General features: G+C 35.0%; 1 protein-coding gene and 1 pseudogene across 1 annotated transcript; both read right to left on the bottom strand.

Moving 5' to 3' along the window:
* Positions 1 to 419: 419 nt before the first annotated feature.
* On the bottom strand, positions 420 to 3,813 carry LOC128166698 (group XIIA secretory phospholipase A2-like). Its single transcript, XM_052832014.1, has 4 exons — positions 3,485 to 3,813; positions 2,643 to 2,710; positions 1,626 to 1,791; positions 420 to 1,328 (listed from the first exon to the last, which is right to left on the bottom strand). The coding sequence occupies exons 1-4, from the start codon at positions 3,696 to 3,698 to the stop codon at positions 1,015 to 1,017; spliced, it is 762 nt and encodes a 253-aa protein (XP_052687974.1). The 5' UTR covers positions 3,699 to 3,813; the 3' UTR covers positions 420 to 1,014.
* Positions 3,814 to 8,309: 4,496 nt separating this feature from the next.
* Positions 8,310 to 11,767, bottom strand: LOC128164755 (uncharacterized; annotated as a pseudogene).
* Positions 11,768 to 12,763: the final 996 nt, after the last annotated feature.

The following is a 12,763-nucleotide window of genomic DNA, read 5'->3' as shown; positions in this document are numbered from 1 at the left end:
TTTCGTTCCTGTGAATTTTTCCGAGTGAAAGATGATAAGTTGTCAATGAATTTATCTTGGAAAATATCCCTTTCAACTATTCCAATTGCACTTTTTTTTAAAGATATGTGTATTTTGATCGAAAATCGTCCAAATGTGTTGCATAAATATCTTGGGACAGACTATAGGAAGAGTGAGAGGGAATATTGGATTTACAATGCCACGATAAACATATTGATCTGAATATACTTGCTTCAGTGTACGTAAATTGCGTATAGGAGAGAAATAATTTCCATTTTGCATGAAAGGGAGGTAAACCTACTGGTATTTTTATAAAGAATGTTTGAAACGTGAAATTATATGACAAACTGTATAATTTTTTTTATAGGTATAATAAAGCGTTTGTGTAAAATCCACTATTTATATAATATACACGGATATAACAGTTACATCATTTATCTGATGTACATGTATGTTATGCACAGAACATAAAAAATTATATACAATTGATTTACAAAAGTGTGCACGAACCAGTGTACATATGAATATAGAGGATAATATATCTATTATCATATCAATACATACAGAAAATGACCAAATATGAAAAATTAACAAAATATAAAGATGCTTTGCATACAATCTAGTATAACAAATACTATATATATAATTGCGTATTTCACTGATATCAATATAATGTACAATCGTTCAAAAAGGGATAAAATTCAACGAATATAAAAGTTCATAACAATATCTCTTTAAAGACATTTTAGTTTCTACAAAAGTACCGAGCTCTGTTCTACAATACTGTAAAACAGGAAGATAACAGTTGTGTGAATACATCTACACAAAAATCCTGCGCACCTGGCATGGACGGAAGAACGTTAAAATCTCGCAGTATCAAATGTATTATCTGTCTGAACTGGGCAATGTGACGGCCCAAACCAGTAACACGAATTCCCATTTTGAAGTACTTGATTATTTGTACACGTACCGTATCGACCGGATGTCACAGGTCCTCGTGTTGGTGCCGGTTTTTCACAGGTCCTCGTGTTGGTGCCGGTTTTTCGCCTTAAGCTTGGTGGCCTTTAGGACAGTATCTGATTTAGGTACGTCTTTAGTCTTGGAAAAATTCTCCGTATTTTCGTTCTCAGTCCCCGGAATAGGCTTTGCGTTTACCGACTTCTTCCCGTGGATGAGTGTGGATTTTCCCGAGCTGACGCGCAGTACGTCCGGGTCCGAGTCCATGTCTATCTCCCCGCAGTCGCACGCCCTTTTCTGGGAGTCCTTAAAGGAAGTACAACCCAACATGGTAGTTCCGGTAAACATCAGTTCTGCCGTCGCCTTACACCCTGCAATAGATCACGTGACAGTTGGAGATGTTGTTAGTAACTATATTCTCCATCCCCTCCATAACAGGTTCACTGTCTAAAACTACATTATTCAGATAGGATACCTATGGATCAATGCATCCAGTTAATTGTCGTCATGGTGTATTACGACAACGTGAAATGGCAAGCATTTGTATACATTATAAAGAACAAGAACTTACACATGCACAACATAATGAGATTATGTTACTAATTTATAAACTCACTGCATATTTTCAGGGTAGAGAGACATTTTTCTATTTCGTATATATAACGTACCTTCAAACTCGTCCTTCTCAAGCGATTTCTCCATTTTCTTACACATATTAAGAAGACAAGCCTTAAAATCACTGTCACATTTATCCTTGTTGGAGTTACACGTGTCGTAACAGAAGTCATGCTGGTCACAGCACTTTGTCATCAGTGGAACAGTGGAGGTGTCGATCTACGGAACAAGTACATGTAGAACAAATACATGTAGAACAAATACATGCTCTATCTCATGTAGAACAAATACATGCTATACCTCATGTAGAACAAGTATATGCTGAACCACATGTATAACAAGTACATGCTCTACCACATGTAGAACAAGTATATGCTGTACCACATGTATAACAAGTACATGTTGAAACACCTGTAGAACAAGTACATGCTGAACCACATGTATAACAAGTACATGTTGAAACACCTGTAGAACAAGTACATGTTGAACCACCTGTAGAGCAAGTACATGCTGAACCACATGTAGAACAAGTACATGTTGAACCACATGTAGAACAAATACATGTTGTACCACATGTAGAACAAGTACATGTTGAACCACATGTAGAACAATTCATGTAATTGTAAATGTACTACATGTATATGTAGACAATTTCAACACATAGAAGAAGTACATGTATAGCATGTTCATTTGAATAGGTTTTTAGTTTTAAAGCAGCTAAAGAGGAGGGGATGTTTATCCCCAGAGTGCGTGTGATCCATGCATTTATCGTGCGTTGAGTACATCAGAAACAAGTGGAGGGATAATGGATTTCCATTTAGTATTGCATATGTACACCCGATGCATATAGTAACAACCAAATGATTTTTTTTTACTCGGTGGTTAATAAAATTAAACATCAATCTACATTAGTATATAAACTATCATATAATTAAAAAGTAACAACCAAATGATTTATTTTACTCGGTGGTTGATAAATCACCAATCTACATTAGATCTAGTATATGAACTATTATATCACTAAAATTATAATGTTTTTTTTTGCTTTATTTCACATTGAAAAAAATTACCTCGAACCCGAACGTTCCGCATCCGTTGCTGGACTTGATGTGGTTTTCACGCGCCTTTGGTTTTATGCCTACAATATAAACATGTAAGTGCATAACATATATTGCGAGTTCTCTCTCTTTCACTCTTTTTATTCTCTCTCTCAAATTTAAAGTGATTGTGCCATGTTCGGTAGACCGTGCATGTCATTCATTTCTTTTGTGTGATATAATAAACTGCATTCCATTCTCGACTATTATATGTCTAATATGACATAGTCAGATAGTATCTTCCCTTTGTTATAAAATCCTAGAACGATCAGCTCAGTGCGTTACAGGCACATAGCATCAAAATATAGGTACATGCGGAAGGATTTTTTTTATAGCAACAAGTAAAAAATTAAAGTGAAAATATGAAAATTAACAGTGAAGTTATGAGTACCCCCCCCCCCCCCCAGGGATTTGGGGTTAGCGAAATACAATGAATTTCTTGGGAGTTTTTTCGCTTGTCAAGTTTTTTTGGATTAGTCTGCCCCCCCCCCCCCCCCAACCACTTTCAATAAACGAAAGTACCACTTGAACTTGACAAAATAAAGTTGACACATAAAATATAGGTACATGCGTTCACTTTCTTCCATTCATTCTCTCTTACGCTCTCTCTCTCTCTCCCCCTCTCTCTCTCTCTCTACTTTTCATCAGTTTATTTCTACCTGTTTATCATTCTTTCTTTCTCTCGATCTATTACATTTTCTCTTAATCATTCTTTTCTCTCTCTCTCTCTCTCTCTCTCTCTCTCTCTCTCTCTCTCTCTCTCTCTCTCTCTCTCTCTCTCTCTCTCTCTCTCTCTCTCTCTCTCTCTCTCTTACCGTTCGGACACTTGAATGAGCACGGACTGTTGATGGAGTCGAGGGAATCCACGAGTTCCCCCAGCATGTCCCCCACCTTATCTATCATCCCCTCCACATTCCCGGCCTCCCCGTCCGTCAACATGTCGTCCAGTAGATCCCGGGTATTCCCCCGGCTCAGAGCAAGCACCTGCCATAGCACCAACAAACACACCACACGTCCCCACATTGCCATGTTTTCTCTTTCAATCCCCCGTCTGCATGTTCAATGTTGTTACGGGGATGTTTACTGTCTGTGTATAGACAGGTAGATGTTTTGTCATTGTTTACCTCTGTTTTGTCAAACCTACGAAAGACGACGAATTTAACAGCTACGTCTTAAGTTTTCATTGGTCGCCGAGATTTAAATCCCAGTTAAATCAATGAGTGGTATTCCCTCAGGATATCGATTTTCACTGAATGGTTTTAATGTTGATGTGTAGGTGTTGTAAAGTATCTAGAAGTATTGTAATATGGACAATAGGTTGTATATATAATTATATACCTGTTAGTACTAAACGTCCGCGGTTTTTGGTATCAGTGAAAAGTAAACATTTCACCAAAGTCATTGGTTGTTGAATTATGATTTTAGTGCAAAAAATGAGTTGTTGTGAATCAAATATTTCATATACATATGTGTAACATAAACATGTACTATAGAATTATAGATAATGTTTGGCATAAAACACCCATGGTGAAATCTTATTAGGACGTTTGTCTCAATTAATTAATTAATCATGATTTTTACAATTTACACATGTACGTGTATGAAACCCTCCTCCTATCAGTGCTACACACCATTATTATTACCGGGTAATAATTCATCATAAAGAGTACATGTATATGTGAAAAAAACTAGTTATTTGTTAATATTCATCAGTGCATTAGATCTAAGAAACAGTCAAATCGTCTTTTATGGGAATTTGAGACCACAGAGTTTGAGTCATCTGTTTCATATTTAGATATTTTACTTGAAAAGGACATTAATGGCAACGTTACAACAACAAAAACTTGATAAACGTGATGACTTCAATTTTAACATCCTTACCAACCACAAAGACGTCCCTGACAATCTGACGAGATAAAAAGATCTGGGGCTCATTTCATAGAGCGGCCAAAATTTTGGGTCTAACTTAGGCTAGTCCGAGGACTTGCACCGAAACTTAGTCGGGCGTATATATATATATATATATATATATATATATATATATATATATATATATATATATATATATATATATATATATATATATATATATATATATATATATATATATATATATATATAATTTATTTTGTACCATTGTGTGGGAAACAAACAAGAATTTAAAAGTAGTAAACAAATGATTAAAAAATTGTTTTGATTTTATGAAAAGGTACATTGTAATTAAAACATAGTTACTTCTAAACAATTTGTGAAGGACTAGGATTAATTATTAACCGTCACCATTTTCAGTATATGAATTTGTTATGATACAGAAAATAAGTATGTTAAATATAAAAGTGGTTAATGCATGTGAAAGGTTTTAATTTCAGCAAAGATTATTCATATTACTATATATCATAACGATTTTTGGAGATATTCCATGTTTAGCGTACACTAGTGACGTCATAATGAAAAATGACGTCATTTTGGTGCCTGTTGAATTTAGCCAGTATCGAACTTAGTACAATGCACCACATCAAGAAACAAAACTAAGACGTTGAAAATATGATAAATTTTGCGGCCAAATACGGCTAATAACGTCTCTTGTTCACGTTTCGTTTTAAAAAGGCGCTGTGTTTAACGTAAAATGTATCATACTTACACTACAGTTATATGAATAAATCATATACCATTGAGTTTTGTTTATTCTTGGCTTTTGAAAATGGTAGGTATCATTAGATTTTAAAACACGGCATTTTTTGGCCAATAACGTACCTTGTTCTTTTCAAATAAAACTGTGCATTTTTTCTGAATTTTCCTTGCGATCCTACGGCGATTCCATGAATTTTACAACGCCGTAAACACGCCGTGGGGACGCAGCTTGGTGTGACAGGGCCTTTACTCAGCATTATTTTGTTGAAGTAGATGACTTGTGTAATGTGCTCAATAGAATTATCAATATATCATGTTAAGTAATTAGGAAGTCCAAAAAATCTGTGTTAACTTTTTGCCTTTTTTTCATACTGAAAATTTTGAATTTACTGGGTCAATGTAAATTGACAGGTTGTCATATTGTAAATCTTATGTTAACATCTAATTTTCTGACATTTGTCCCTCTTTGTCATAGCGCATTTTAACTGAAATGAATTGTATGGGTTCTAAAGCAAAATTAATGCATTTTGCTTTCAAACTTTACTTTTCAGGATGTTTTTATTTTATTTTAGCGCAATATAATATATTTTTATACATGTATTATAATAAGTTACACCTTCAAGGGACAATGCTGGATCCAGTATTAAAAAATATAAAGTGCATTTATCAAATCAGCTTGAATTGCAAATATGTCTAAACTCTTATATGTCATCATTATTGTAGTTAAGAACCCTGTATCAATATTATACCTTGACTTTAAAAAGAGAAGCACAAATTAAGTTTATGATTGTGCATCAAATAACAGCGAGTTTAATCGGCTTTGATTTTCAGTAATATCAGTTATAAAGTTGTGACAATTTACAGCCGAAGAAACAAACTTTTTGTGCACCACAGTTTTACAATAATGAACACTCTGAGTCGTCAGGAACGCCAAAAAGCAAGACTGATGTAGACATTAATTTAATAAACACCGATTTATTTGAGCCAAAATCCTTACTAAGTTGTCTTTACAATTTTTACACGTCGATCGTTATTGCCGACTTCATCGTCGCTTCCTCGGCTATAATATCATCGTTATTTATCCATACTGGTGGCTCAAACATGCACGACTGAATAATAAGATTCTTTTAATTTAGTCAGCATGTAAAACAAAAACGTACATGGTGAATAAATGTAAACGATTTAAAGAAGATAATGCTAATCCTACAATTTGTTTAGAGTCAGTTGTTCGAAGAAGGTCGCATTTGACGTCACCGTACCACGTGACACGCTATCTAATTAACGAGTTTTTAAACGATCGGGGCTATAATTTAAATTGATATTACGGCTAAATACCGCTTTTCTACCGTTAACAAACTGTTAGAAGTAATAATTAGATACACAAGGAAGCCAACAAATGTAAAATGTCCCATACTTTAGAAACATGAGATATGTTCGAAAGAACATTAGGAATTCCTAGATCTACAATTCGTAGTATTGTGAAAAATTTGAAGAATTGGGACATGTAAAAAAAGGGAAGGAAGAGAGTGTTTACGGACAGAGATAAAAACAAACTTTCGCGCGTAGTTAAAGAAAACAGACGAAGAACTTACGAAGATATAACTGGTATTGTGACTGAGGGCAACAGTCATAGATTTCGTACCAGAACCATAAAAAGAAAAATTCTTTGGATACAAACGGAGTGTTGCCAAGAAAAAAGTCGCGATTCGCAAGGTCAGCAAAAAGGCTCGGAGTAAATGGTGAAAGGAGAGGAGAAATTGAACTGTTGATCATGACTGGAGTAAATGGGTGTTTAGTGACGAAAGCTAGTTAGTAATTGGAAAAAAGAAAGTTTATAAAAGAAAGACGACGAAAAATACAATGCGCAATTTGTGTGTCCGCCATCGCGACGTCATCTGAGTATCATGATCTGGGGATGTGTATCTATATAAAGAGAATAGGGACTTTAACTGATGTAGAAGGTAACATAAATACCAGAAAATATAATGAAATATTAGACAATAACCTTTGGCCCCTTTTAGCCAGACATTTCGGTGATAACCAATATGTATTTATGGACGACAATGCTCCCGTACATAGAGCCAATTTAGTTAAAGAATACATTGCCAATAAAAATATAGTAACAACATCATGGCCTGCCCGGTCTCCTAACCTTAATATTATATCGAGAACATTTGGTAAAAGATAAAAAGAACACTGGGAACCCGTACCTGTATGCTACTATTCCTGGAAGGCTAATTGAAGTTTTAAAGATAAAAGGCAATCTAACAAAGTATTGAGGTACGATAGGCATTTAATAAATTTTGATACATCCTAAATATCAATGTGCGCAAATTCGAAAGCCGGCGGCCACTTTGAAGTGGCGAATAATTATGTCCCTTGACTGTATAAAATATAACACTTCATAATATTCAAAAATTTTATTATTGCCATTCTTGTGATCGGCTTCGGCCGATTACAGTTGTGTCCATATGAGGCATCCGGCAAATTTACCTATTTGCGCACGCATTGCACCTTACACTATTTTATTTACCATGCAATGACAACTTTAATTAAATCTATAATTAGACTTAGATTACTAAAATGTTAATCTTATCCGTTTACCCTGAAAATAAAACATTTATAGCGTTACATACATAATGATTCAAATCACGTTTTTTTTGATCGGCTTCGGCCGATCACAGTTGTGTCCATATGAGGCATCCGGCAAATTTAACTATTTGCGTACGCATTGCGCCTTGCACTCTTATTTACTATGCAATGAAAACCTTATTCAAATCTTTAATTAGACGTAGATTACTGAAAACGATAATCTTATCCGTTTACCCTGCAAATAAAACATTTATAGAGTTACATACATAATGATTCAAATCTCCCTTTTCTTCACATATGCGTAAGAATATTAGTTGGAAGTATAATTCGCCTACTAAAAATAAAGCTCATTCATGCCTTGCCATTTCGGAAATGAATAAAACAGTGCTATATATAGTTTACTGCATGTAGCGTATATTATAAAAACAGACCTGACCAATGATATTTCATGCTGATCATTCCTTTAAATGGAATACTTATTTTTTAGTATTTCCCCAAAACATAATTGTTTATAACTTCTTACTCTGTTGACAGATCATCTGAAAAAGCTGCTTGATGTTATAAGAAAATGTATTTTAATAAATGTGACATAAAAAAAATGAAAATCATTGCAAATAAACACAAAAAATATTTAAAATTGTATTTGGTATGAAAGTTCCTCAGGTAAGTGTTATCGTTCCTAAGTCCCAAGGCCCAAACACTTTGGGGACTTTTCAATATCTGATTGAAGTAAATTCCCTGAATATTGTTTGGAAAGATACAACAAGTTTAGCTTTTTTTAAAAAGCTTACCGTCTTTAGAACAAACCCTAAACAGCAATTAGTTATCAAAGACAGTTTAATTCTTTTTATATAAATGTCACAATCCTCTACATAGCATGGCGAGTGGAACATTTTATATCATGTGTCGTTGAAGCCTTCGTGTCTAAAATTGAGAACTGCGTACCCGAGCTTGTAAGTTGAGATCGACTACAGGGTAAAAGAGATCTTAGGTAGGGTCGTAGACTCGTATTATTTTTATAAAATCAAAGTTTTCCCACTGCAATTATCTATCTAAGGTGCAAATATCTTTACCGATATTAGGCATACCGTATCAATTTTTTTTTTCATTTTGTATAAATATTTGAATAAACAATGCTAAAAGAAAAACAAATAATTTCAATAGATATAATTATAGAATGTTACTTTCAACTAGTTGGACCTGAAAACCAAAGGCTGAATTTAATTCATAGCAATTTTGTTTTGGTTTTTTCGTTTTCTCACTTTTTTTTGAAAGATTTGAAAACTACGAAATTTTTTAAGTCGTACATGAAAAAGATCATCAGAAAATTATCTCCCTTGCGCCGAACAGTATTTTAACCGATGAAATAAATGTAAATTTTCACATCATGTATTTTCTACCAATCACAAAGGAAAGGACGTGCACAACCCGGAGACTGTAAATTATTTCAACTCTTTATACCGTCTTCCAAGGAAGACGGTAATGAAGCACATTGAAGTGGTAAAAGTTTTCGTTCAAATGGAATGTTCTAAACTTTGTATCGAACGTCAATTGTTACATAAGACACGCCCATTTCTTTTGAAACGAGGAAAATATTTGCTTAATGCAAAACTAAGTCAAATAAATAAAGGGGAAAATTAACTTGTAGGATTTCATGTATCCCAACCTGAGAAAAATTCATTGCCACCCTCCCATCCCCTTAAGGTGGTATGGAACATCTGTCGACATTAGTGTGGATTAAAGTACATTATACAAGTAATTGAAATACTTTCACCGGTTTAGAATTTTCTTTCGCAATATTTTACCAAAAAATACGTTTTAAAAAAACTTTGGAAAGGTAACAATTTTTAAATCCCCAGCAGATTCGAACTCATGACTTACAGGTCCGTAGTGGACCCTCTGGGGCCCACTGCGCTATTTATAGAATTATACTTAATATTATTGTTTATTTCGATAAATAATACGATACAACATAAAGGTGACCCATACCACCTTACATGTAAATAATGAATTTCCCAATTATCAAATTAAATCTATTCATTTATTAACAATTTTTTCAAAAGAGCGGGCCCCATACAATTCGCTTCAGTTGAAATCAGCCAGTACCGGGATTAACTGCTTTACGATTTACTTTTTTGCGAACTGCGTTATCAAAAAGTGGTGTATAGAGCCACCTTCAAAGGTAAAGCACATAGTTCGTTCACATGTAATACTGGATTTTCTTCACTTTACATGTGCTATAGTCAGCCACCAAAAGGTTATCTCTGGTGTCCACGCATAGACCCCATGGAGTCCGAAGATTACAGTTGTGAACGTAGCAGAGGAACTGTCCGTCCTTATCTATGATATGAATACGGCGATTGGCATAGTCTGCTGTCAGGATCCGACTCTGGCTGTCTGTAGTGATGCCGACTAGATTAAATGATCTTTTGGACAGAGGACCAGTGTAGGTAAACCGGAGTTTCCCGGACTGATTGACCACCACTACTGCGCGGGCTTTACGATCTGACACGCAGATGTCTAGGTTCCTGTTCTCATTGATGTACTTAGTGCCACCAGATGAAAACAGAGCTTTTCCTTTATGGTGAAACTGAATACTTTGTTTCTCTGTGGAACCAGAGTAGCGTACAACCTTTGCTTGATTATCGTCATCACTGTCCAGGACAACCAGGAGGTCACAAGAAGAGGTACTACAGACACCCCAAGGTTTCCATCCCCATATTCTAATCACTTTTTGCAAATGTGTATTCTTCACAATGTTCACAGTGCTATCATTGTAATCAGAATAAACTAGATCCCCACTCCTTGTCACTGCAATGTCCCGAGGCTGGTTTCCTGATTTTGTTCGGATTGAATTCACTAGTCTTCCTCGCAGATTGTAGAGTCTCATGATGTTGTCCCAACCACGTGTCCACAGTTCTTCATCATACACACAAGAGACACTGCATAACTTATTAGAGTCTCCATACTCAGTGTTTATCTCTGTAATGATGCGTGGTACATCATTGAGCGGTCTGTCCGGGGGAGAGTGCATGTACTTAGCACCTGAAGAATCCTTTGTGTTGCCATGTTCTTTGGTTTCGATATGTGTCGCTAAAAGAGAACCAAACTGCTGATAAAGCTGTTCCTTGTTGATCTTCTGAGGGGTAAAACTTGGTAAAGAGATTGTAAGTTTAGAAGGAAATCTTCTGAATCTAAAATTTCTTGATTTGTAGGCAGAAACAAGGGTGACATCACTGGAGTACAGTAGTTTCCTCAGATTAGCAATGCTCCGTTTGATTTGAGAAATGGTGTTTGTGATTTCATCTTCCTGTAAATTTCATCAAGTTCAGATTTTAGTTGTTTTATCATGTTGTCTATTTCCCTGTGCAAGTCTTCACCATGTTTGTCGATAGCAGCGGCCAATTTTTGCGAGTTTTTACTTAGATCAGCTTTCTGAACTGGGATGTTAGAGGCAATCTCTAGATAAATAGGATAGATTGAATTTTCTAGCTCTTGTAGATCTCTCTGGATGACTTCTTTTGTGCTGTCAAGGATTTTCCTTATTTCAATAAATTTATGACCGTGGTGTTCTGCTGAAGAAGCACACCTCACACAAATTGGTATGTCACATTGTTCACAGTGAAGTTCACATTGTTTTATGGAATGTTTCGGACACTTAGGGTAATTTGTAGTAGATCCCCGCTTTTCAAATGGCACTACTATGTGTTCTTTGGATTGATCTGAGAGATGTTCCCCTACACAGGCTGTACACAGATGTATGTGACAAATGTCACAGTACATAGGGGGGGCCCGGGGTCTCACAGAGACGACACCGTAACACATCTTGGGCCCAACGCAGGGAATGCATTCTTCGACAACTTATTTACTCTAGTAAACCTGAAAAAAATTCCTTTAATTCAAAGATTTTCATATTTTACTGATATCTTGCTGGTTTTGGTACTTGGTTTAATATACTTTTACTCTCTTTTTGACGAATATCCAACATGTGTTTATCTAATAAAGTGACAATGAACTGCATATAAATCCAAAAAAACATGGATAAAATTAAATTTTATCAACACAACTCTTGTTCTTGATTCACAAGATTTGTTGTTTTGCAAATTTGAATTTTTCTTGAATGATTTTTTTATTCACATATTTTAAAGTAAAACTGATATTAGGTGAAATAATCATAAATACGAGGGTCAATCAAAAAATACGAATACTTTTGTCATTGCTGTGTTACTTAACGTCATATCATTACTAAATTTGGTAGACATAATTTAGCAAAAGTTTCAAACAATTTGCAAGAAAAAAAAGTTGATAAATTCCTTTATATCTAAGACTTATTTAGAATCTAATCCTGCAAAAATGAGGTCACGGCGCACGGTCAAAATTTGTGTTATGTCAACATTAAACCATATAATGTTGAAAGTAATATCTCTTTAAATTGGGCTAAAAACCAAATAATATTGAAACCTCAAATTAAGTATAGTCCTGGTATTCTATGTACCAAATAATGACGGGATGTATTGTTTTGTCGAACAGACATTTGTAACTAAAGACAGATGGTCCTCTTTAGAATTGACTAAAAACTTCGACGACGCCGGACGTCACGGCGCAACGAGAAGAACAAACAAAATGGATTTTAACTCAGGAAAACGCCGATACAAGCTGTGAAAATGCTCAATGGTGCAAAAAATAAGTCAACAATTATTTGCAAGTTTGTGTTTAATTGTAATAAATTTTGTGGGGGTGGTGGTAATTGTATTTTGAATATAAAACAGTCTGAAAGAGAGTAGAATATCTGTAAATATTCGGTCAAAAAACAAGTAACATCAACCGACGTTCAGGGTTATCCCTACTGCAAACTAAGAGATACACGGTTA

The sequence above is a fragment of the Crassostrea angulata genome, chromosome 10 (assembly GCF_025612915.1).
Source record: "Crassostrea angulata isolate pt1a10 chromosome 10, ASM2561291v2, whole genome shotgun sequence".
Lineage (NCBI taxonomy): Eukaryota > Metazoa > Mollusca > Bivalvia > Ostreida > Ostreidae > Magallana > Magallana angulata.
Note: the sequence above shows the minus strand (reverse complement) of the source record. Positions and strands in the feature narration are given on the sequence as shown.

What these genes read in the sequence shown, in the direction of transcription:
- LOC128166698 (XM_052832014.1), bottom strand. Translation starts at nt 3,698, where the DNA reads ATGGCAATGTGGGGACGTGTGGTGTGTTTGTTGGTGCTATGGCAGGTG. An exon ending in CTCATTCAAGTGTCCGAACG is followed by an intron (nt 2,711 to 3,484) that starts GTAAGAGAGAGA and finishes TTTATATTGTAG; the next exon opens with GCATAAAACCAAAGGCGCGT. An exon ending in TGAGAAGGACGAGTTTGAAG is followed by an intron (nt 1,329 to 1,625) that starts GTACGTTATATA and finishes GATCTATTGCAG; the next exon opens with GGTGTAAGGCGACGGCAGAA.